The sequence below is a fragment of the Psittacula echo genome (assembly GCF_963264785.1).
Source record: "Psittacula echo genome assembly, chromosome: 2".
NCBI classification, from domain to species: Eukaryota; Metazoa; Chordata; class Aves; order Psittaciformes; family Psittacidae; genus Psittacula; species Psittacula echo.
In genome coordinates this window covers 102,496,326-102,523,851 of record NC_137737.1, presented here as the reverse complement: position 1 = coordinate 102,523,851, position 27,526 = coordinate 102,496,326, and the positions used below count along the sequence as shown (strand labels likewise).

Genomic DNA, 27,526 nt, shown 5'->3' with positions numbered 1-27,526 from the left:
CATCAGATCTACCAGAGTGAAATCATTCCATCCTTTAAGCAGTGAGCACCACAGTGTGGACAGTATCTGTTAAACAGCCTAGGTAAATGAAGGAGCAAGAGATTGTACACGTCCAAATGTCAAAGCTACTCAAGTTCTTCCAGAAAGAGATGCATACTGGAACAGTATGCCTCAGGTTCCCTTTGCTACTCAAACTCTTCTGAGAATTTGAGAGTACGTTAATGGAACGAATGGGTATTCCAACATTTCTTTTTTAGAAATACATTTGTTTTATACTGCTAAGATATTAACTCACTTTCTTTATTGAGTGAACAAAAGTAAATATTAACTCCTACATCTAGAGAGCATTTCCAAATATTGATGAGAAGGTATCAGACAGGATGAACTCATTTTTCTTTTAAAAAGCTACCAGCTGCTTTTTTTTATACTGCTTTACTTGGGCCTAAAGTACGCTTATAACAAGTGTCCCAGGAAACACAGTCTCCTAACACTGTGTAATAGCCAAGCTTAACACAGTGTAAATTACGCAAAGGAAACAAGCTCTTTTGAATATTTTTATTACAGAAAAACAAAAGGCTTACACTTGACTTAAAAAAGCAGCATTATTTTGTGAATTTGAAGTTATTACAGTGAAGTTGCTTCAAGAAACTTTAAAGACTGAAAAAAAAAAATAAAATGCCACATTCCCCCCTCAGACAGCACTCGACTATCTGCATCACCACATCAAACCCTTTAATTTCACATCACATCTGACACCCAGTCTTATACACTCTTCTTCTCCCTGTGTCTTGTTGAATATAGCTGGGAGAAGGGTTTGGTGAAAATGGCAGTGCACTTCAAATTTAATTTCCAACACTTCAGTACACATCTGATTGATTAAACTGCAGTTCAGAAGTGACTGAGACATGCTTTCCTTCTAACTCTAGCAGTTATGTGTTTCAGTTTTAACAGATCCCATTGTGATCTGTTTCTTACACAGTATTTATCATATTCAGGTCCACATCTCAGAAGACTGCTCAGCAAGTTATTTGACTACTACTTATTATAAACACAAATAAAAACAACAGAAAATGAAGGCTCATAGTTGAAACAGTTCTTAGCAGTGCAGCAGAATTCAGAATTTATTACACACCATAGAAGGAACAGCAACGTTCCATTGATCACTTCAGTGTTTCTATTAGGTCAAAAGCTGCAAGTTTCCAGCCTGAGCCAAAATTAAAAATGTAATTGATCTGTAACTGCAATGTTAAGACACAAATCAAGAAAATATTGCCTTAACAGTCCTACATTTTGACTATCAGCACTGAGTTGTGCTGAAGTACAAAGGAACTTGCAAGCTTCTCATTGATTTATCTTTTTAAAACAACCCAAGATGTCTACACTATGTTAAAAACCCCTTTCTAAACACATTTTTAAGCATGTCACTTTTCAAATATATACTAAAACTACACTTCAAAGATTCTGGCAAAAAAAAAAAACCACGCTAAAATCAAAAACCAAGAAAACTCAAGTCACTATGTATAACTAACTATAATGATAAAAAATGAAAAAAAAAAAAAAAAAGTAAAAAGGCAATTTATAGAAGGAAAAAGAAGAAAAGAAAAAGGGGAAGAAAAACCTGAACATGTCAAACACCTGCTACTCAGTATGAACTCATGTTTTTCTCCTCTCTCAAAAGGAAAAAAGATGGACTTAAAATCAGACACAGAATTTAAAAAAAAAGGCAAAACAAACCAAAAAATCCTAGCCTCCTTAGATATTGCTTATACTGTCTGGTAACAAAAATCTTTGAAGTCAGGCATCTACTTACTGTACTCTGCACTGCAACATGAAGCCAGCTGTTACCAAGCTACTTAAACAGGAGAAACAAGTTTCTTTCCTACAAGGAAAAAGGATGCAATACATTTTCCCTGGTTATGATTAACATCATCATCAGGTTTACTCAAACACAGAACTTCTCTATTTAAGCTTACCCATTTTTTTTACTTAATATTCCTTAATTTAGTGCTATAGCATAGTAATTTCTTATGTGATCAAGCTGTCTTGTAAGGAGGGCATTATAATCTGTATTATACAGCCATATAACACTAAAAAAAAAAAAAGAGAAAAACCCCATGACAAATACTTATGAAGAAGAGCTATATTAGGATTATTTTTCTGTGATACTCTCCAAGACATCAATGCTAAAGTCTGCTTTATAGCTTATACTTGGAGATTTTAGCCATGGACACAAACTAGTCCTTTTAACAGTCACATGGTTGTACTAAAAGTGACTTTTATAATGAAACAGGTAATAAAAATGCATTATACTGACCAATACCTACTAGTATTATGCTCTGTTAACTCCCTCCTTCAGAGTACGTAACAGTCTCAAACAAAAATACCAACACCAACTACCTAAAAATATATGTAACAATTTGAATTAAACAAATTTACACCATTCAAAAAGCTTGTCATTAGAGTTACTGCAAAATAAAGGGTGTTTGTCTTCCTTTATCAAGTTGTACTGCAGATTCAGAAAACCTGAATATCATTTGCACTACAAGTTTGTGTAAACACTCATACAAAATAATTTAACAGGCAATCATACTCTAAAAGGTTTATAATGAAGTTTTCCAATATTTTTAGCTGCTAAAGCGCTAAGAAGACTTAATTTAGCATCTAACTGTCACATCCTATACCAAGTAAACATTCTTGACTGCCAGCAATTATATTATTACATGGTAAAACAGTCCTCTAATTCCTAACAATTTACATTTCACTTGAGAAAATAGAAAAGTTTAGGGTGGTTTGGATTTTTTTTTTTTCCAAAATTATGTGTGACAAGTATAACGTGACTTCTTGGAAAAATCTAAGTTGTCTTTAGCTATCAGGCTCTGAAACATTTTACAGGTATCTTAACTTACCTCTTTCTTAATTTTCAGCCTTTGTTTTACATGAATGAGCGTTCAGTTGGGCTATATTAGTAGTATTTCATCACGTACACTAAGATAAAGTAACATTATCTTACTGTTCTGAAAACGAACAATTCAAAACTCTTCAAAAAGAACAGTGAAGAACTGTACCTGCAAATCTTATCAGTTTAAATTGCGCTTTGTTAATCTGTTAAAGACAATTAAGAGAACATCCATATTTTTTTACCTGTGAATTTCTGAGAAAATTTGAATACATGCAAGTCAAAACCACCATAATATAAACAAACAGGTCCTCTTTCATGAAGATCATCAATAAATGACTACCTTCAATAAATAAGTCTATTTGGAAATTCTAGAGAATTCTTTTGTTCAAAAGGTTAGTCTTTTTTCTTTTCCATTATGTCTTTCTGTTTCAGTTCTCCATCTGAAAGTTCTGTATATTTTCCATTCTTTTCCTCCTCTTGTTCTTCCTCACTGCCTTCATCTGTGAGCTCCTGATCACCATCTTCTTTTTTAGCTGTCTCATGTTCATCTACCCCTCCATCTGTATCAGCTGTGCAGATTCCATAACACATAATGCTGATGACCCCCAGGGGCAACCCAAACAGAAAGCATCCCAGAAGTGGTGAACTCCTGAACACAGACTGTTGAAACACAAATTTGAAGTAAAAAACACTTTCAGTTAATATAAAAAATTACCCCATTTACTTCTCTTATTACTCTGGGTATTTATTCAGAAACATCAAAAATTACAGTCAGGTTTGGGTTTGGTGGTTTTTGTTTGTTTGGGGTTTTTTTGCTTGGTTGGTTGGTTTTGTTGTTGTGTTTTTTTGTTGGAGGTGGTCGCTTGGCGTTTTTTGTTTTGTTTTTGTTTTTTTTTTCTCCTTCCCAGAAAGGAGTTGTCCTCATTTTAACAATTACTACCCTAAGCTCATAAAAAAAAAAAAAAGACTTGGAAGTGCAAATATTACAATGTTGCATTGGGATAGCTAATGTTAACATGCCAAATGTATATCCAATTAATTATTTGAAGCTTAAGAAACAACTGTTCTAATGGTATTAGAATAACACTTTGAAGCAACCAGTTTCACCTCTTATTTGTGTTTCATTCTCAAAAATTAGTCTGAGTAATAGTGGATTCTACAGCTGTTATTAGACAGCTTTCTACTGAACAGTAGTTTAATGGCTTAGGAGAATGGACTTTTAGTTTCAGAAACTGATGGCTAAACATTGCACATTGATAGAAGTTTGGAAGACACTTGATAGAAACATGTAAGTTTCAATCTGAATCCACAGCATAGCTTTTGCTTGTGTAGAACAAGTGAAGAAATGGATTTGTGTACATTTTCCCAACAAAATTCTGTTAAGCATAATTAACCTATGAGAAAGATGATAAAAATATTTGCTTTAAAACTACACAAAGTGTAGTACTTCATTCCCCCTTATGCTCTGGCTCATTAGACTTAAACACTAACATTTCTCAGAACATGGAAGTGCTATCAGTTTCAGTGAAAGGATGTCACAGGGGTCAAGGAAAAGATTCTGAATTCTCCTTGTTCTATTCCTAAAATAAGTGTCATACCAATACAGAAAAGGAATGGAAAATGAAGAAACTAATGCATGTTGAATATTTAGCACACTGGAAAATATTAAAAACTTTTAATCAAGAAGCTCATTTGGCTTAAACCTCATGTACATGTACCTATAACATATGCACAATGTATACTGTGAGCAAACTTTTTCTATACATTTTGATTGACAATGGCACCATCAAGTTTAATGAAAAATAAAACTCACCACTACCGTAGACTTGGCATCGTAGATTATTCTCTTGATTCGTTGCAGAAGTCCATCACCACCCTGTGCCTGAAATTTCAAATGGAACCATGTCAAAACTGCTGACACTTTTCAGTTATGATTCCAAAGTTCATTCTTCAGACCTTGCAATCTTAAGTCCCTTTAGAAGGAAATGAAAAGTAATTATTCTTGCATCTCAGGATGCCCAGATGCTCCAAGTTCTCACACATGGATAAACATCTTGGTAGTCTCATGAAAAAATCTCTCACAATTGTTTTAAACAATCAGTGCAAATTTTAGCAGTGGACTGGCACTCCATTCTCTTACCATAGAGGAACACTAACAGAAACTACCAACTATCCTGATGTAACAATTATAAAATGGAAGTGATCTTCTGAACTTTCCTGCAGCTATTTATGGATTTATTTATATCTATTTATGGTTTAAGACAGAAGCTGTTAGAAAAGTCTAGGCATTAAGTAACGAGAAGATAGAAAGGCATAATAAAGAAAACTTGTATCAAGCGATGACAGACTATACCTTCACTGCCATCTAATTTAGCAGTCTTCAAAATAACAAAGCAATTTGTTTGTTGAAGAGGACCAGTTTTCACCCGTCTTGACAGAGAAACAAACCTACATTTTGGAAATCAACTGATCTGCACCAGATGCTGGCCAAAACCCCTCAAATTACAAAAAAGTCCACAAAGATAAAACAGACTCATAGAAAGCTACTTATAGAGCTGTATAGAAAATGACAATAAAGTCAAGGTGGATAATCCAACACTTCCCAAAGAAGGGAAGAGGAAAATGTTACACCTCTCAGAAATTTCACTGTGGTTCAGAAATGCTGCATCCTGTTACTTGTTTACTTTGAAGACTGTCATTCCTCAACAGCTGCACAATTTCTTAGGCCTGAATGCAGCCAAAGTAGTGCCAGTTTATGTCTACAGACACAATTAAGCTTAAATGAAGTCACATTCTGTATTGTCTGTCTTGCATTATCACTTTCACATAGATAGAGAGATGTGAGTTTAGACAGACATTTAATCATACTAGCTGAAATACTGGAAACAAAAGGTAGCAAGACCTAAGTGACACCATGGCAGAAAAAACAAGGCATCACAAATGAATTTCCTCAATGTTAAAAACCAAACAAACCAATGTCATTTGTTATTTCAACCTGAAGGGTATGTTTAATAGAGCGAATTAGGTGTCGATAACAGAATTCAATGCAGTTAAAGCATTAAAAAAAACTGAGAACTGAATAGCAAAGAACCACCAATTAAATTACAGGAGTATCTTTCACCTTGCAATTAGAAGCATGGCAAGTAATGAACAGCAAAAAAATCCACCTATATTATGTTGCTAAATCAATTTGTCAGATTAAATAAACCAATGTACCCCATATGACTGAAACAATCTACAGCATTATTATCATTACCAGCTGATGACCTAAAACTGCTGGCAAAACGTAAAGTGGGATTCAGCCAAAACTGTAAGCATTCAATATATGGTGAACTGGGGCTTAAACCAACACAGGCTTCTCCCAAGAGGCAGCCAAATGATTTGTTAGCACAGCCCCACTTCATGCCCCATCACCACACATGAAAGCTCTGATCCATGATCCCTCTCCTCATACACATAACAAAGCCTTCTGTCCATCTTACAGTACACTGCAGGAATAAGCACACCCAAGTTTGTTTTGCCAACAGTAAAAAAAATGTCCAAGCCATCAATTCCAGATTGATCTATTAATTCTGTTGTTTTAACAGCTCATTTTAATTTTAGGCAGAAAGAGAGGGGCAATCTTGTGTCTCTTCGTAATTTTCAAAGCAAATATACCATTGGTTTTTGAGTCTGAACCTATCATTCGTCAAGCTATTAGATTTATTAATTACTGCCCAAAAGAAAGGGTAGAGCTTAATTATGTGTTATGAAAAAAAAATATTAACGAACATGTTTAAAGCAAACCAGAAAATGAATAAAAAGCTATTTACCAATGACACCTGTAAAACAAATATCAAGAGAAGTCATCTAACATTATGCTATAAACAAAAAAAAAGGTTGCTTTCTACAAGAGATTCTGCAGCCAAAACAGCAAGCAACAGCATGCCTTAAGAATTCATAATTCACTGACAGAACATAACAGAGGAAGACAGACAAGACAGGACATAAAATATATGGCATAAACAGTAACCAAATTTTTTCCCTACTTTAGCATCTATGGAAATAAACACCAACTAACGTATTCCAAGTCACAATGAAGACTTACTTCAGCAGTACCATCCAAGATATTGTTAATAAACTGAACCATGTCTTCTGTGTTCTCAATATGCCTATCTGGTAGGAAATACTGCTGATTGGAGGTATTCAATACAACAATAGTAGGGATTGTCAAGTCACTGGAAACAAAAACAGATAGTTAAAATATTTAAAGAACTACTGTGTAAAACACTTCAATCCAAATAATTCCTACACCATTTAAAAGGGTATCCATTAACCTTCACTTCATATGCGTTCCTTATAGCAGCTCCTTGAAGGCAAAAAGGAAGGGGGAAGAGAATCACCTGAACAGCACAAGCATGTTTCTCATTACTGTTTTTTCCTTCACATGTGTCAGTGACACTATTCAATCTTACTGAATTTTACATACCCATAGTGACTGCAAATCAGGTACCTTATGACCTGCCAATTAGTAAAAGATCACAGATAGTAGCCTTGTATACGTAATGCACTATTTGCACAACACATTAAGTATTTTATCACACAAAGGCAAAGTATAATCCAAATCCCACGCAGCATGGAACAACTGATCAGCTCTATCAGTCAACCTTTACCTGTCAAGTCAAAAGAATTAGCGACACCAGTCAAAGTTTTTCTGCATCTGTTTTAGATATGGCAGATGAGCTACAGAGTTTTTAAAAAATTATTACTCAGCAGCACATAAGCATTGTTTAGTATCACAGAATCAGAAAGAAATAAAATGGAAAAAAAATCAACAAAAAAACTTGTTAGAAATTATCTCTGGAGATAAACCAGTATAATCTACTGTTCAAAGCAGCCCTAAATTCAAAATTAGATCAAGTTTAATAAAATTTAATACTGAGTAAGTGCGTTGTTCAACAAGGAAGATTTAAAATACATTAAATAAGCAGAAAAATCTCCTGTACTTTGCCAATTTTCTGGAGTTATGTCAATAATGTATTTAAATACCAGGTGGCTTTCCTTCACACAGAAGCAACGCAAACCTTGTTTTTCTCCATTTTCACTCTTATCTAATAGTGCCCCACCCATGTATGCTGGTAATCCATGTAATACTGATGATGATTTCAGCCTTAACTGTGGGTATTATTTCATGATAATTGATTAATGTATTTCTTCAAAGAGTTGAGGAATTAATATTCCATATACGCCCATAGTTGACATTCCAATGATGCTATATACCTTAGCTTACATGAAGGTGTATCTTATCTTTCAGTAAAATACACAATCTGCTTTCTTCTTTTGTGCATATTTTTAATAATATATTTTTTAATCCAACAAAAGCAAGTTCATCCTTCTGAAGAGACAGATAAATCACAATGTCAACTAATGGAGTTACAGCAAAGTTCAAAAGTGTACTACTTTTCAAGGACTATTACTTATATCCCCACAAATCATACAATATTGTCCCTTGTGAAGAAACAGGATTGGTACCTATGTGCATCTACACACTAAGAAAGTATTCTGCAGTAGGTTTCTCACTATTCAGGTTTTTTCTGTTTCCACTTGCTGCCATCTGGTGGAAAACTGAAGCCATCACAATACGGTTTAACTCGAATTACTCGAGTCACCACATGAAGAGCAGCTACTTGTAACAGTGAACGTATTTTGCTGCATTCTTTTGCTGCTTCCCACTTAAACTGGAAATGTATACACTCTGTTTAAAAATAATTAAAAGCTTCTAATTATTTTAACAGCAACTTTCTATATACTACAAATTCTAAAATCAGGCATTTTGCAGATTAAGTTGAACAATCCAGTTGAACCCAATCTTGCCAACAGATCACTACCACTGTAAGCGGCAATTCTATTTTCTTCCCCTTCATTTTCTTCCTCCTAAAGAAGACCTCATCTCCCTCCCCTGCTTCTTTTCACATCAGTTCTGGTACTCAGCAGAATACATAGGAAGACATTTAAGGGTTTTGTTGGATCAGCAAAATAACTCCCTTACTCACACAGCCAAAAAAACAAAACACTTTTCTTTCAGGTGAACAAGCTGAAACAGCTCAGCTGATAGTCTGACATAGGAGCCTGCAACGGAGATGCAATTAATGAAGTGAGGAAGGTCTCACTTTTGGCAGCTATAACGCACTAGATCAATCACATCACTAAACTTCAACTGAGAGACAGCTGGTTTTAAATTAATTGTATTCAGGTGTTAATCTACATAGAACTATAGACCTTGTGCCTCCTGAATCCCCTTGAAGCTCAGAATCTTTAGGGGCATGAACATATGCTTTGTCTATTGGAAAACTTACAGAGCTAGCATACCAACCTCTGTTTTTCCCTTCTTTCACTCAAAAGGCCAGAGTAGTCAACTGTAAATGCCAAGCAACTTAATTCTCCAATTTTGCATTTTTAGACAAGGATAATAATTAAGGGCAAAAATCAAGCATCTTGTTAAATTACTTATATATTTCAAAATGTACCGTGTACATATCAAGTGTGGACAGCATCTTCCATGCATTTTATGCTGCTTCTCTGCAGAAACATACTTCTAAGTATGTCTTAAAAATGCATCAAGAATGAAATGTGCCTCTCCAGAAACAAAAAAAAACATAGCTAATGCATAACCACTATTTACATTTCCTGTTACAAATTGACACAACTTTTTATGTGTCGAGTGCATTGTAAATTGAACGAAGGAAAAACCCACACAGTTCTAACAGAAAAATTTAAAGCACACCTAAAAAATAAGCTGTCTACCACCATTATCAGTTTATCAATAAGCCAAACTTTTATCATTAAATTATGCAGTTTAATTTAACAAACAACTGATACTATGTTACATGCTGGATTCTGAAGACAACAATTTTTCCTCTAAATGCACAAAAGGCAGGAATTCTTCATAAGAGTGTTTTCAATAAAATATTATTTAGCAACAAATCCAAGAGAAGATAGAATATTCAACTAAGAATTTACTTACTCCATTAGTAAACTATTAATGTAATCATTTCCATCCATATGGCCAAACTGGAAATCCCTGTAAGAGAAGCAGTGAAAAACAGATTGATGAAAAGGAAAAAAGAATAGCAAGTTTCAGCAAAGCTCTTCCTTAAATATTTTTCCTATAACTGAGGATAAGAGCACACACTCAGCAATATAATTAAAAAACTGATTATCTACAAAAAAAACAGCATCCCACAACACAGTTAATGGAATGGTCTTATAAAATACCAGTGTATGAATATAAAAGCAAGCACTGTAACATTTGTCATGTAAAACGAAAAAAAAAGGACTGCTGTCTTAAAAAGATTAATGCAGAATTTCACTTAAGATATTATAGTACCATGTGTGCTTACCTGTGAAAGTGATCCCGATAATCTCTAGCAACTTCCTGAATAATAGATTTTAGTCTGGATGGAAAAAAATAACATTATTAATCCAGGATATACTCTGTCAAAATACAAACAATAAACATGGAGATTTCCCCAGTAACCAGCAAATAGTACCTCATCAGCAATAAGAATCCCCTGTTCCATTAAAAAAAACCTCATTGATCTTGCTTGGTTTCTAAGGGTTGAAAGGCTATGTACCACATAATCTCAACACGAGAAAAACAGACAGATGTCAAGCTGCTTCACTTTATCTGAAGATGCAGCACTTTGAAGAAAATCCGAAGATGTCTGGGAAAATAGCATACACAGTATTTGAACAATATTTTCTTACTCATCTATGCAATCAGAGAAGGACAGGGGAAGATATGTTCCTCTCAGTCTCTTCAGCAAATTTCAACCCAATCGAAAATGCCCCTTCCTAATTTAAGTTCTACAGACAACTAATATATAAGCATGACTAAATTAATTTTTAATGCAACTGAGCTGAGGAACAGTCATTGGCTTAAACTAAGTTCATCCCAAAGTCATCTGAACTCAAGTACTCTTGTCCATGATTAAAAGGTGACACAACGGCTTTAAAAAGCTATGTGATCACTGTTTGCTCCTGTGACCTCATTAGCAAATGGCAAAAGAGCGATACGGGAACTCCCATAATCTCATTGAACTCACATGTTCTTCAACAGAGCCATAAATTAAATAAATTCAGTAGGGTAAAGTCAGAAATTAGAGAACATCCACAGGTTAAACCTATTCATGTAATCTAGCATTTCTTAACATTTAGGACACTTCCAAAGTTCTCTATGTCATACGAGCACATTTCTCCCACAGTGACAGCAATACTCAATTCTGTACCTGGTATGTTCCACTGAAGAGTTTTTACCATCAATGACTGCAATAGCCACAAGTTTTCCTAAAATAAGGAATAAAATACTTGAAACCACTTAAAGAGAAACATGCATTCTCAGATGAAAAATATTCCAACCTAGAAGATTAGATACTCTCCAGGGAGGGCAATTAGTTTTAAGTATAAACCAACTGCTATAACAAATAGCCTCTTCTACCTGCTTAAGTGTGGTTTTCTTAAAGTACTGAAAATAAATTAAGATGTGGCTTAATGCCATACCACATACATTCCATGTAATTTATGCAAAACCTTATCTGCTCTTAAATTGAAAGTCCTACTAATTTTTTGTGACTATTACAGGATTAGACATACTAATTTATGTTGTGAGGAAATGACTAGTGCAGGCCTTGGATGAAGCCTACAGACATAGAACAGATCTCACCAACATAAAAAAAAAAAAGATTGGCACTATCAACTCTAACTCCAAGATTACTTAACTGTGGAGATTTCGAGAACACATTCCTAGTGCTCTTTAACATTTCTAAGCATTAAGTAGAAGAGATGCCAGAAAGCTTAGTGACAGCAGCATCTCACCTGTATCTCCAAGTTCATACAGCGTGAAGCCATCTACATGAAGATAACCTTGAAATCTTTCCCTATTTATCCAAGACGACAAATCACCATCTTCATACTCTAAAAAAAAAAAAAAAAAAAAAAAAAATAAATTAAAAAAATATTTATTTTGGCTATAGAGGCAAACACTTTTTTTTTCTTCCATTTCTTCCTTTTGTTGTTGCAAGACAAGATCTCACACATTTCCCCCAATTCCTCTTTAGTTTTAAAACTTCAACAGTTATTTTCAATTGTCAAACAAAAAGCATCATAGCAAAGCATGAGAAGCTGATTTGATGGGTTTTTTTCCTAAATCAAGGATAAACAATACTATTTTACAAGATAACTGTGCATCATTTCAAAAAAGTAAAGAGCTACAAAAATACTGTAATATTTGTGACAAGTCCTTAAATGAAATACAAAGAAATCAAGAAAAATTAGATGCATTAACAGTATTGTGAGTGTAAATTCAGAGTCAGTTATACTGAAGGTTAGTTTCCAATGTCAGGTATTTTAACCTGTAATGAATCAAATTCTAGCACATACCACCAACACCACTGTAATTAGATCTTACTCACAAGTAAAAAAGAAAAATGTACATAAACATATATATGTATGATGCATATACACACCCACACACAAATGCTAATTAAATTTGTGTTAAATCCTATTGTATAGAATGAATAAATCTATAGTATAGAATGAATTACCAGTAACTTCAGGTTAACAATTAATTGTCTTAAAATCGTAGGAAGTAATTCCTACCATAAAGCTTCTCATAGATCTGAATCCCATTCCCCTGATGGGGAAGAAAACCAAAACAAAACAGTAGACAAGGCAAGAGCATTGAAATGGATTTTGTTAAACCTTTTTCTTACAATAAGCTCTTAAAATTTCCGCCCAATCATAATAGTTGCACATATAACTTTATCCAGTCTCTTATACTGCATCTTCCTAACTTGCTTGATTTACAAACCACTACTTACCATCATAAACAAAGTAAGTTCCATCTTTGAAGACCACAACAGCAGGCAATTCAGGCAACATCACATACTGAAAGAGGTTAAACCATGGAAGATCAAAAGATTTTTAAACAAAAACCCAAAAAAATCTTTAAACATGGAAATGTAGTCCATGGGGGAAATCTCAAACTACATTTATCAGCTTCTGTATATTAAGAAGTAACTCAATATAAACATATTTTTGAGAGGTAGGTCTCACAAAGTTTAAACGAAGCACGGCTTTTACTGGTATCTACAGTAGCATGAAGAATATTTTGTTGGTTGGACATGAACTTTAGATAGGAGATCATAACTTGAGGGTTTTATCAATTATGCTTGCTGTTCCCAATTTGTGCTGTTGTCAGCATATTCGTCAAATTGTTACTTGTCCTAAATGGACAGTCAATATTGTAGAGTAAACTAGTAACACTGATTACATGTCCCACTAAATCTGGGATATGTCCAGTGGTTCAGGATGACAGGAATACGGACACAGCTTCAGCAGACAAGGCTGCAAATTGCCCTAATTTAGGCAAACAGAACAATGAATGCCTGCAATACAGTAGTTAGCATGGTTAGCAACATACTAAAAAAAAAAAAAAAAAAACCCTCAGAAATACAATGTGTAGAAACTTTTCCCTTGGAATTTAATCTGATTCAGCTCATGTTTTCAATAACTGCCAGAGAAGACATGCTGCATCCATTCTTTACTGCTTGCTACCATCCTAAGTTAAAATTCCAATAGCATCATGAGTTTAGTTTTGATGACGATGTTGGCTGAACTGTCTATTTTTCTGATATGTTTGGAAAACACATGAACAGTATCATGAGTGCTTTTCCAAATGACATGCCTTCTGTAATCATTCTACATTATCTTTCTTGGAAATAAATGCAAAAGCAGTAGGTTTATAATGTAACAGGTCATACGAATGAGAGAAAAGGTGGTGATTCTAGATGACACTTCATTCTCTTATTTGCCGAAAACACAGTTTAGCCTCCTAAAAGGGCAAAGCAGGCTACGTGCAGCTTACGGCTTGCAAAAGATACCTGAAGCTTGGAGCAAGGTTACTTACGGTGACAAAACAAAGCCCAACAGTGAATACTGTCACACAAAGCCTAATTACAACTAGCAATCACTAATTTCCTAAGATTTTTGCTTCACTCCATAGGATATTGCATACCATCACTATTTAGATTAAATGACATTCATGGGAAATGACATTCGGTGGGAAAAACAGCTCACTGCTTACATTCCTGTGATCACAGGATCTCAAATTTTTCCAGCCTTTTACACTCTTTCACTAGACCAGTGAACAGTACTTTTGTTGCTCAGCTGGGGCTGCAGGGCAAACAGCAATTGAACTAGCTTTTGATACAAGACTTCTGAAAATCTAACAATACAGAATTTATAATTAGGCCAGTTCTATCTATGATGTTGGAAAATGCATGTGCCTAAAAAAAAAAACATTATTCTGGTTCTCACCCTGCTAATACCAAACTAATGTCAAAGTTATGCACTACCAGCCCTGGAGTAGTTAGGTTCCACTTGGAGATAGCAATAAATCAAAAAGCCTCTTTATTTTGCTTCAATATGCCACATGAGAATTCTGTAGCCAGTAGACTGGGTGGATCAGTCAAGCCCCTGCTAAACTAATGTTTTGATCAGCTGTACTGTACAAGGTGAAAATAACTTACCTTTTCACTTACTTCTCTTATTATTAGGGTACCCAGTGGTATCCCATGCCACAGACCCCCAAACTAGTTATACAAGTGGTTTGTGAAAGAACTGAGGAGCAACAACAGCTTTGCATTGGCTAAAAAAAAAAAATCAAGTATCTACCTTCTTGAGCAGGTCATACAGTCCATGTTGAGTTCTGTATATCTGCTGCTTATTTTCGTTAATATGACCGAGTAAGTAATTTGGCCAATACAAAGCAATGACAGACTGAAACTTGTTTTGTACTCTTTCCCAATATAGACTCAAAAATTAAGTATTTCAGTGTAGTTAGTTTGAAATTTATCACAGGCAAATCATAGAATCATAGAATAGTTAGGGTTGGAAAGGGCCTTAAGATCATCTAGTTCCAACGCCCCTGCCATGGGCAGGGACACCTCCCACTAAACCATGTTACCCAAGGCTCTGTCCAACCTGGCCTTGAACACTGCTAGGGATGGAGCATTCACAACTTGGGTGGAGCATTCACAACTTGGGTGGAGCATTCACAACTTGGGTGGAGCATTCACAACTTAAAAGCCAGTTCTGCGCCATCAAAATAGCAAAATTATATGTGAGGAGAACTACTCCATTTCTGTAGAAATGGCAGGAACTGAGACAGCTTACCTCAGGCAGCACATCTTCTGAGGCAGAAAAAAAGTATGTATAAACTATTAGTTCTGAAGCAACTTCAATGTATTTTTCCTGCAAAAATACAAGCAACATAAGTTTCATAACATACCTTATCTTCAAAGAGTAGTAAGAAAATATGGCTATGACACAAGATTGTAAAAACACTTCAATAAAAATTAAAAAATTGCGCATATTACAACCATGTACTTCAGTCTACTAAAAGATACTTTAAACTACATCTGTGAATAGGCAAAGGAAGTAATTTTATTCAGTCAAGCTTCAAACCTGTAAAGGAGATTCACCACCAACATACACAAAAAGTACATGATGTCTCTTTTGCACATGGTCAAACATATGCTGGCTAGGAAGTGGCCTGATAAGAGGTCTAGGAGGAAGGAAAAAGAAAGAACAAAATCAGTTTCTAAGGTGCAAAACTCAAAGAAATAAGCCCCCCCTGCAAAATACCATACAGGGTTTTTTTATTTTTAAAAAACCCCCTAGATTTCCCAATTTATTATTTCCATTTGAACTAAAAAAAACCCAAAGCCAACTCAAAACCAACCACACAAAAAAACCTCAAAAAACCTCCCCAAAAAACCCCAAACTAAAAATCACACACACACAAAATTTGTCATGTTTCTCAAATAGCACACTTAAATACAAAATTAACATCTTAGTAAAAAATGCTGCTATGATGTAAACATGCACACCATTTACTGGTCACAGAATCATGGACTGTGTTGGAAGGACCTTAAAAATCATCTAGTTCCAACTCTCCCCTGCCATGAGCAGGAACACCTTCCACTAGACCAGGTTGCTCAAAGCCCCATCCAACCTGACCTTGAACACTTCCAAGGGATGGGGCAGCCAGAACTTTTCTGTGTTCCAGTGTCTCACCACTCTCACAGTAAAGAATTTTGTCTTTATGTCCAACCTGAATGTACCCTCTTTCAATTCAAAACCATCGCCCCTTGTCTTGTCAGTACAGGCCCTGATAAAAAGTCTCTCTCCATCTTTCTTATAAGCCCTCTTTATATACTGAAAGGCCACGATAAGGTCTTTACAGCCACAATTTGAGAGATAAAATTCTAAGCACAGCAGATAGAAAATGTGGTCTTAGAAATAAATAATCCTATAAAATTCTGATAAATTATTAGAGATCACCGATATTCCTAAACTGCAGAATTCTGAACAATAATTAATATCATGTACCTATATAAATGCTTCTTGATTATATTTAATGAAGAAAAGAAATGTGATTCTTTTTTCTCCCTGAAGATTACAGTCTATAACATATTAAAGCCACAGGCTATTGTAGGGAAGAAAGAAAAAGCCAACAGGGTTGGTTGTGAACAATTCAGTAAAAGCAATTTCCTTACACTGCCAATTGCTGCAACTTTTCAGATACATAAGCATGTATTAAGCTGATATTTCTAAGATAACTTTTCAGTATTAAACAGAGTCTGCCTTAGCAATGACATCTATCTATCAGCCAGCATTTAGGTCAATATTCTTGTTTCTGGCTTCCATGAGTTTAATTTCTTCCTAGTTTCCACTGCTTTGAAAAGCCCTCAGTTACCGCACTGTAATGAAGGGATGGGGCCTAGCCAGACTCTAGTTACTCATCAACAATCTCACAAGAAACTGCATGTATAATGCATACTGGTTTTAACTTCATGTCAATCTCATTCTTTTTAAAGTAGATGTAATTTTTGGCCCAGCTCAAAATCCTACGTTTTAAGTCACAAGATCCAAAGTACACTTTGAGTCAAACAAGAGTGTACTTACCCTGCCACTCTATTAGCAAATTCAATTATATCATCTTTGGTTCTAGGTCCTCTGTAGTTGTAAGCCAAGTCACCTTTTAAGCTAGATAAAACAGGAAACACAAGAACAGAATTGAAATCAACCTAACTATATCTGCACATGTAGAATTACTCAGTGTTCACACGTTTATTACAGTCACCCTTCAGAAAGCAGTAAGCAAGGTAATTTTTCACAGTCAGATAAAATAAATGGTCAGCAAAATATAAAACTCAATGATGCAACACAACACAATTATGGAGTAAAACTTAATTACACGATATCTGATTTACTGACTTCTAAAAATAATTAACATTCTTTTACAATTATTTTTTTATAGTGCACAGCATTCATTTACTTTGTAAACACACAGATCATTTGGAACATTGCTTGTGACCACAAAAAAATAAAACCCTACACCCAAACCAAACCTCAAACATTCAGCATTTATAGCGCTCAGGAATTAGGCCTTGTAAAAGACAAGCATATAAGCTTCTTTAATGCCTTTTTTTTTTTTTTTTTTTTAATAATCGAAAAGTATCAAATGACCTGTAAAACTGTCTGAATTTATGTATTAAATTAAGCTTTCATGAAGTGTAGGTCAGTTTATTGTACTCTGCTGACAGGGGATGTAGCACACTTGCATTATAAGAATATTCGAGTCAGTTTTACTAATTCTAACAGGCTTTCTTTGAATCCATGCAGGTTTAGGAAACTCACAGGAAAAAAACTAATCCGAATTTTCTATGCTTCTGTATGCCAACGAAATTTTTCATCCTTAAATATCAAGATACTAAACATCTCTGCTGCTTTTTAGAAAAAACTAACTTGACAAGATTTATTATATATTATGAATACTATTTCCTTAAACAAAATCTAATAGCAAACCCAATATGTTAACAGTAAAAAGTACTCAAAATTAAGTCTTTATTTAATATTACCTTTTGCTGGAATATATGTGTTATAAGCAAGTACATATAGTATTATTATGGACTGGTATTTTAATATAAATTTTATCCTCCATTAATTTTGTTTTGTTTTTTGGGTTTTTTTTTTAAATACATGAATTAAAAAAACCTACATATACTTCTCTCATCAAACAACTGCTCTCACACTTCATCCTATGCAGTAACCACTACTGTAATTTACTTAAGATTTTCAGGTACACTGAAGAGAAGAGAGGTAATTAAAAATAAGAAAATGCAATCAGCAACTTAGTAAAAGTTAACAGGAGGATTCAGGTATGCGCTTACTGCCTGAATCACTCTAAAGATGTAAAATCAACTGGTGCACAAAATTCCTTTTAATAATTTTATACATATATATAAAATACATATAAGCAAAGATATATTTGAAATATATATTTATATACACACACTCTTTAAAATTTGCACAGAAAACAGCAGTTAAATGAATTCCAAATTTGCTAACCTGGCTTTAAGAATTCTGTTTCTAAATAAGACGCTTGATTGAGATTGCTGAATTTCAAAGCAAAGGAGTCCAGCAGAAAACAAAGATAATGTTACATTGACATGGAGTATTTTGTTTGGTCAGTTTTGTTTTAGGGGCTTTTATGTGGTTTGCTTTTTTTCATTATTATTTTTTAAGCCAAGAGGAGTAGGTTTTCTACTGTCATGAAATCAGTGATAGGAGCGGTAATTGTTAGAAATTCAATGGGAAGTATCAACTTACAGCTTAATTGTTGGATAGCCTCGCACTCCAAATTCAGACGCAATACCTGAAAGAAACATGTTAATGCCAAAGTAAACCAAGGCTTTCTTGCTCTCCTACCTTAACCTTTAAACATAATTTAGTATTGAAGCCACAGAAATAAATGAAAAACCTACCACTTAGTTCAGCAGGAATTATTTTATGTGCTTTCAAGAAGCTGCTGTTATGATACTACCTTTCTAAATTTCGGACCTCTTTCAGAGGTACTGCAGAGTACCAGCACAGGGTCTCAATTAATATGTCAAATTGCACGAGAATCCTCTAAATAGACATGCCTGGTCACTTTTCACTTGAAGGTAATATGCATTTAAAATACACATACAAGTAGCATCAGAGACAAAAATTAAGCACCATGGATGTACAGTCGTAAATACTAATGCTTAAAAGAAACATAAAAGACAATTAACTACTTACATGCCACAGTAATGGGTAAAACAAAATTGCAGCAGTAGTAGTTACAAAAATGTCAGTTTTTGAAGCAAGTTCTGCAGAGGTAAATGTCTACAGTCATCCATTTCACCAGAAATAGACTCTAACCATTCAGTTACTTACCTGCTGCTTATTAAAGTGGTAAAAAGTAAGACAACTCCAGAACTTTTTTCTCTACCTCATGTTTAAAACCTTGTATCTTGCTCCTATTAATTACAGGACAACTTGCAACTGCCCTTCCAGTTATGAACATAGCAACTGCCACCTTAAACTTCACTATCCAGTGTTTTCCAGAAGTTAAACTAAGTAGTCCTCAAAAAAGGCTAAAAAAATTTTAGAAAATCTAAAATTCTGACAATGCCTGTACAATTGCTACTGAAAAATAACCCCTACATTCAAAATGCACCAAGATTCAGTACTTTTAACATAAATATTCTGAAGCTAACAACCACATGCCAGAGCAGCACATGTGGGAAAACTTACGTGCAGGGCTCTGAATAACAGTTCAGAAATTGTAACCCTAAGGTTGAGTAAAAATCCTAATTGCACAGAACTACAATTTAAACTAGCAGCTCACCTTCCGGCATCTTAATCAAAGGAGACCGATCTAAGAAATATATGTATTAGGACTGGTTTGATTCTGATCCTTTTCCCTCATAGCTGTACCACACAGAACTAGAACTAATTACAATGTGTATCAGAACGCTCAATCACAAGAGCTGTCAACAGACAGTTAATATGTCCTTGTACATCTCTTAAGCAGAGTCAGGAGATCTCAAAAACACGTATTTTTAATATATTTTTTAAAACACCCTAGTCATGGTGATTACTAAAATCCTCTCAACATCATGGAAGTGACTTATTTATTTACATCATCACCTCCACTTCCTGATAGGAAGAATGCATACATGTTTGCCTACAAAGGCAAACAGGAGCAATTATGTTCTTTTTTGATCACATTCGGTGGACTTCTGAGGCTAATCCCTACAAAAATTCAACAGACACCACACCAGGTGACTGTTCTGTTGATGTAACTGCTGTATCCTCCTTCCACACAGCTACCACAGGCAACACTTACTGGATGCTTTACAAGTTCAGCTGTGATCTCAACACTGATGACAAGCTACCCAAAGTTCAGATTTTTCACACTGCTTCACATTCATATTAGAAACACAAACTATGCAGAGTCAGCCATTCAAGTTCCTTCTTAGTTGTGTGTGTGCCCAGCTGCATTTCCTTCCGATATTCTCAAGACTGAATTACTAATTGATTTCAGAGAATCTTTAGACTGGGAAAACATTAAGCAGAGTTGACTGAGGTTTTCATATTCAGATGTAAAATCTCCAGTTTGGAAATAAAAGCACGAAACTATTTCAGAAGATTTATTGGACCCTCTTCTTCATAAAAACGGTAACAAATCTGAGAAGAAAAATATGTCCATGGCACAAAGGAATCTTTGCAGGTTTTAGTAATTTTTAAATATGCAAACGTGAATTTTAGAGCAAAAACAAAGTACCAATTCTATTGCAGGTATCAAACACAAAAATTTAGTATCAGGATGACAGATGCAAATGTTTCAGGGTAAGAGTTTATACAATTTATAAGACTTAGAATTTTATATATATATGACCGGAATGTTAGAGATCCACCAAATCTATTCCCAATTTTGAAGTTACCTGGTTGCATAACCTTGTTATTTTTAATGATCAAGACTAATTTTTCTTTAGCAAATGTGTATCTTTAAGATGAAATATTAGATAAAACTTCTGTTGTTTTACAGAAAAGCTACATACAACAAATTGGTGTCTGAGACAAGACCGATCTGATCTCAAAAGACCCAACTCTGCTACATATAATCACAGAAGAACTGGAATATCACTGAAAAAAAAGCATTTTCCATAATATTTATGCAAATATAAAAATCCTGAAGAATCAGTTTTAATGCGTATTAACTAAAAACATTACCTGCAACAACCAAGTTTTATTACACATAGATCTTACTTGGGCCACACTGCTCCCCTTGTGCCTTCCCTCTTAAACACCCTCTTGGTTTAACATAGATTTAAATGAAATGACAATAAAAAAGCATGCTAAAACTAAGGAAATGATGTTAAGAATGCAACAATCCTCTTACATCTACCCAAACCACTTATCTGAATACCTAACGTTTTGGCTTTTCCCTGCAAAGGTCAGTACATATGAAAGGCATCATCAAAGAAGAAAGCATTAAAATAGCTGAAATTGGTTCTTCAAAAGACATTTACAGAGAAACATGGGGAGAAATTGGCTCAACACTGATGTAATGACTTCAGTGATTTAAGCAGGCTTTTGGTGTAACATCTTAAGGGACAATTACCTGGAAAGAATAACAGCAAGAACACAAGCACTTCAACAGTAATACAGGGAACCTAAAATTGGATGTTGTCCAGAGACACACCACATAAAGATGCCTGTATAACAGTACTTTAAGAAGCATATCAGAAGCAGATCTTTCAAAAGCTTTTACCTTCGCTTTGTCAGAAAGAATTTCCCACACAAGCAGACAGAAGTGTGATAAACGCACACTACAGCACATTGTCACTTTTAGAAAGAAAAAGATCAGGAAACTGTTCTCTACGATACAGAAAAGAAGAATGACTTAAAGGAAAAAAGTGAGAACAGTATCAAAACAGAGGGTGTCATGAAATTACCCCTCACCAAACCATGCTTACTAGAAAAGGAAGTTGCATCCATCTTCCCAACTTTTACTGGAGAGCCCATGTTTCTCATTTCTATACCCACTTCATTCCACACAGGCTCCAGTTTCTTGCAGTGGCCACACCAAGGTGCATAAAACTGAGAAGCAAATACATTTAAAGAAGAAAAGAGGAAAAAAAAGAGGAAAAAAAGTTAATTAAGATAAATAATTACGAGAAGGTGATTCTATGATTAACTGTTGAATACATTAGCAAGGATTATTTTCCAGTCGTGGTGTTCTTATGAGTCTTTATAAAACCACAAGTTAATGACAAAGCTGGAGTGACAGACAGAGCTTTTCTGATTTAGTGCAACTTTTCATATAAAAGCACAAGTTTGAAAAGAATACATTCAATTGCTGTCTTATTATTTCTTATTTAAAAATAGACTGTACAGTAACATATTTTAAAAAAAAAAAAAATATTTGGGAATATTTTCTCTTTTTTAAAAAATATTATGTAATCAATCTATCCAGGAATATGAATTTATTTGCCAACAGGGGAACACTATTCTTCCAAAGGAAACACTATATATATACATGCATACGCACTCCCCCAAGCTGCCCTCTGGATTTTTATTCTTCAGCAACCACTTTTATATAAGCATACTGTAAAATCAATCTCTTTTCTCACAGCCAAGCAGAACTGAAAGACTTCATTTCATCTTTCTGACTATGTCTTGCTGCAAAACTTCAGTGAAATTAATTGGGAAGATACCAATGTTTTGGTGTAACAAGATCAGGTCACAACTTGACAAAGTTGGATTTTGTTTTTCTATACAGTACTGATTAATTCTGAATTAGCATACATAGGTTTCCTGACTCAGAAATCTCAAAACTGAATTAGACAATTTGGAAATTTCAGTTCCTATTTGAGCTGAAAAGAATTTTATCTTGTTCCCAAACACGCTCAATCTTTCCAGTAATTTCCTGCTTCTGAAATAAGGAGCACTGAATCTTTTCAAATATATTAGAGAAGTGAAAGAAGTTTCTTGTATATTTGATGTTATAGTGCTAGAATACGAATGTCTAGAACACAAATCAGTTGGTATAACTAGAGAATGGAACTGTAAAAATTCTGAACAGAGGTTATCACCTCCTGACTGTGTTAGGTAATCTGCTTTCCTTTATAAAAGACAGTAAAATATAGGATGAAGCCTGACTGCATCCAGTACTCAGTATAATTCCTGCTTTATCCTGAACAATACAAACACACTGTTCACCCATCCTGTCAGAATAATTACTGTCATGTAATTTTTCTGCACCATGTACAAATGATTTTCCAGATGATGGAGCAGCTTTACTACAGAAAGTGTAGCACTGTACATTTTGTGTTTTGATTTCCACTAGCAGGTATTCCCATTTTTCTCATATACTCACATCTACGAGCCAAATATCATCTTTACGACTGTCTTTAAACCTAGAAGGGGAAAAAAATGAAATCACTATATTATAAATCTAAAAATAAGTCAGTGAAGTGCATATGTGAAACAGGAAAAATATACAATAAAGTTGATATAAAACTATAGATATAAAAATCCTGGTTTGTTTTTTTCCTTGTGGGTAAGAAGGAGGAAATAGTTATGTTTCAGTATTAAGATTGCCCCTGCAGCTGATGCTACATACACAGTTGCACCAACTAGGTTTCTACAACTATTTGCCAAGACAAAAACCAAACAAAAAAACCCAAGCCAGAAAAAAGCAAGAAATCAGAAAACACACCAAAACACAAAAGACGTTTGATTAGGATATGTAATCTAAGGAGAACTATTTTGCAACTGTTCTAGTTACATTAAATACTGTTGTTGACTGTTTAGAAAATATTGCATTTTTATAGATCAATCCACTGGTAAAGTCAAACCTTTTTTTATTTTACTGATGGCATACCAAGTTTGCAAAGCTTGCTGTAGAACAGAAAAGGTATCTGCAACAACTAATACAAAACTGTTAAAGGAAAGGAGCATTTTCAAGTCACAATATTGCTTAGTTGAACAGCTCACTCAAAATCTACTTCATTGCCTTAAGTACTAGAGAGATAATCAAAGAACTAGTTACAGTCTAGAATCTCTTGAGAACTCTAATGAAGCTCCAGCTAACTTCCAATTACAATGTTAAATAATCAGTTATGATGCAAAAGGCAGAAAGCAGCTACTGAATCATCAGATCCTGAGCTGTGCTTCAATTTAGAGTATCATCTTTGTAAGAGAAGAATTTATAATGAAATGCTCTCCTCTCCCTGCCACAGTATGACTGTTACGGGAGACTGCAAAAAGCATTAAAGCACTGAGAAAGGTAGACCAGAACCTTACAAAACTGCAACAGCAGACAGCAAGGGAAAGAAACATCTGAAGTCAGAATATTCCAATGGAGCTTAGTAACTTTGGCCTAAGATGTTACAAAAAATACTGTAGTTTTCACAACGTTAACTGCTAAGGTGTACCATTCATTAAAAGCACCTACTTAATTAACTTCCTCAGAAATTAAATTGTGAAAAAACCACCCAACTATCTAAACTCATTCTAGTTTTGGTAATGTCAGTGATTAAATTATTAGACAACATTAAGAAAGTCCAACATACCGTTGAAGAAGAACTAAAATCTCTGTACAAATGGGTATTTTAGGGTATTCTGAAGGTGCTGTTTCTAGACCCTGTAAATATATTCCCAGCCTTAAAATTTCACTGTCTCTTTTTAACTGTCTTATGCAGTCCTGTCTGCCAGCTGACACAGTGACAATCATAGTTGTGCAAAGAGTATCCTCTATAAACATCACAAGAGGATAACACAAGATATCAGGATATAAAATATCACATTATTTGTGTCAAATACATGCAACTTCCCAACATTTGGCACTATGTGACCAAATGTTGCCTCAATCTCCACTTAAGCCATGTATCCCACTTTTATCATTAACAGTTAAAAGAAACCAGCATGACACGAACAGGAGGTCATAATCCAAAGGGCCTTCAACCAACCCAGCTGGTATCTATTTCTCTCTGCCTCTCTTCTCACCCCCTTGCATAGTTTCTGATGCTTCGAACCCTGGGTTGAGCCACCAATGCATCCTCACAGACAGAAAAATATTTCCTGCATTAATTAGGTTACTTATCAGTTTCATTATCAAACTGGAAGAAGTCAGCAAGTATCACAAGATGAGTACTGATCTGGGGCAGCCAGCAGCGAGGTCAGCATAAGCTGACAGGAACCACAGCTCTTATTTTGCATGCCACAGGCCAGTTGGGTGATGCTGAATAACTTGCGCCTCTGATGGCTTTTCTCTGCTACTTGTTTTCCTATATCTATAACTTAGCACCTATAGTACCTTGTTCTAGTAGGCATTGTTTGCAACTACCAAAATTCACATAAACCCCAAAGTTCTCAGCAACCGCAAAAATTCCATGTTTAGTTATCTACAAAATACATGTATAAAACAGAATACCTGAAACTTTCACCAATCACTGCTCCCGACTTCTTTTAAGAAATGTTTTCCTGACCTTTTTCATCATTTGCCTATTAGCTACAAAGAAAGAAAACCACACACACACAAAACCCCAACAAAACACAAAACACCCCAAAACAACAAATAAAAAAACCCAAATCTGTCCTGAACAACTCACCATTCAATTATTACTCCCAGTTGCAAATACAGGCTGTTTTGTAGATGAAAAAAATCCAAGTGTTCTAAAACAGGATTTTCTTTTATCAGCTATTTCAGAAAAGTTATGTGACTACAGAATTATGCTTCTTCACTCCAAAACAGCAATTACATTTAAATTTACACCTGTGGAAACGTGATATGCTATTTTATTCACTTAGCCTCTTTATCCCCAGTCCTTGAAAATATGAGGCATGTTTCAAAAACAAGCTTTGAAAATCAAGTCTAAGCAGTGCTGCACTTCACTTTTTCACTACACATTGAACACCAGCCAGAACTGCTGATGCACCCCTTCCACACACTCCCATTCCCTCCCCCATAATTCTGCTCCTCATTTGATCCTATGATTATCTGCTCTAGCTAAATAAGCAATATGGTAAAAAAGTGAATGGTTTTCTGACTGTTTAGCTCTAGGATGTAATTTATCATGGATTGTACCCTCATGAAAACATTGCCTTTGACTGGCTTAAATTTACCACAAGGCAGCCACCTAATGCCACCTTCTACTTCCCTAGCAGGTAGTATTTTCTATACCTTCTATTTCAACTCTAATAATTGTGCTGCTTTGTAGAACTTTATATCAACCTGCTAACCTTACAAAGAAAAAACTTCTGTTCATTTTCGGAACATTAGCTTTTATTTGGAAGAGGAAGTATGAAACCATCAAACTGCCATAGCAAGGCAGTTCACGAACAATGACACTATACAACCAAGCTATGGGCAGGACTACCTATTTCAACTCCTCCACAGTATCAGGGTTAAATCTGTCATCAAAGCACTTTTTTTTACAGTGAAATATAACTGGCACTTCAAGCAGCCATTAACTAGTCCTGCAGGCCTCCTTTTCCCTTCCTTTCCCAGCCATGCATCAATGCACTTATACTTGTTCTCCCAATTCCCTGCAGCAGCTACGCAGCAAACTCTAATGAAGAATTTGGTTAAATGTAATCAGGTTTTATTTGTGGTGAGCATCAATCCACCAAGACATTTACTCTACCAAAAAAGAAAGAAAGAGCAAGCAAGCTTGAGAACTATTTCGGCAACAGCATCTGTAAAAACAGTTTAAAAAAAAACAAAAAAAAAAAACCCAAAAAACAAAAAACAACAACCAAAAAAAAAAAACAAAACAAAACAAAAAAAAAAAAAAACAAAACAAAAAAAAACAAAACACACAAAAAAAAACCCAACAAAAAATACAACTGCAAAATTAACGTGCTCCTCAGCTTTACAAACTGCACTTTCTTAAATACATACCATGTTTCTACTGTTCCTGCTAAGAAAAAGACAAAATTTCCCAGTGCAGCTTTCCAGACAATCACAGGCTGCATAAAGCTGTCAGTCTGGGGTCTTCCCCCAGCAAAAACCCAAGTATTTAGGTCACAAGGCAATATACCCCAGTACTTACGACTCATTTAGATCCTCCACAAAACCCGCACCTGACGCCACCATATGTGCAACCACTGCGAGGCAAGGAAAAACGTTCCGTGAGTGATCTGCAACCGAAGCTGGGGGTGCTCAGCCACGCCGGCTGACAGGCTCACCGCCTGCGTTCCCTTTCCCCTCTCCCCTCACGTCTCCGACGCTTCCTCACAGCCCCAGACTACCCGCACCTCCAGCCCCCATCCTTAGCGCTGCCCGCTGCTCCTCTCGGCCCATCCCCCGCTTCAGAAGCCCACCGCTTCTCCCCGCTCCTCCCACCAGGCCACAGCGACCGCCTAGCACTTACCTGCCACCCAGAGCAGCCGCCACCACCCACCACCCGCCGCTGCCATGTTGACAGGAGCCCCGGCGCGGCCGGAAGGGGAAGCGGCGCTGCGCGATGCTGCCTTTTCCGCACTGCGCAGGCGCGGAGGCTTTGGCTGGGGGGCGGTAGCTGCTGTGGGTGCATGTGGTGTTTGAGGGGGGTTACGTTCCTGTCTGGGGTGGTGTGTCCCCGGGTGGCTCCCAGGTCTCCGTGCCGCCGAAAAGCGCCCTTGGAAGCGGGAGGGGGTGACTCAAGTGACGCTCTGACTCGGTGGCGGGTCGCGGCGCGGGTGGACCTTGTCACATCCGCTGTG

General features: G+C 35.6%; 1 protein-coding gene across 1 annotated transcript; it reads right to left on the bottom strand.

Annotated features, from left to right (window-relative positions):
* TMX3 (thioredoxin related transmembrane protein 3) lies at positions 1–27,526 on the bottom strand. Its single transcript, XM_080611654.1, has 16 exons — positions 27,196–27,526; positions 26,875–26,929; positions 23,196–23,235; positions 21,793–21,916; positions 18,614–18,659; positions 16,907–16,987; positions 15,404–15,503; positions 15,113–15,190; positions 12,757–12,823; positions 11,753–11,851; positions 11,167–11,224; positions 10,279–10,332; positions 9,903–9,959; positions 6,987–7,116; positions 4,713–4,781; positions 1–3,559 (listed from the first exon to the last, which is right to left on the bottom strand). The coding sequence occupies exons 1-16, from the start codon at positions 27,239–27,241 to the stop codon at positions 3,293–3,295; spliced, it is 1,371 nt and encodes a 456-aa protein (XP_080467780.1). The 5' UTR covers positions 27,242–27,526; the 3' UTR covers positions 1–3,292.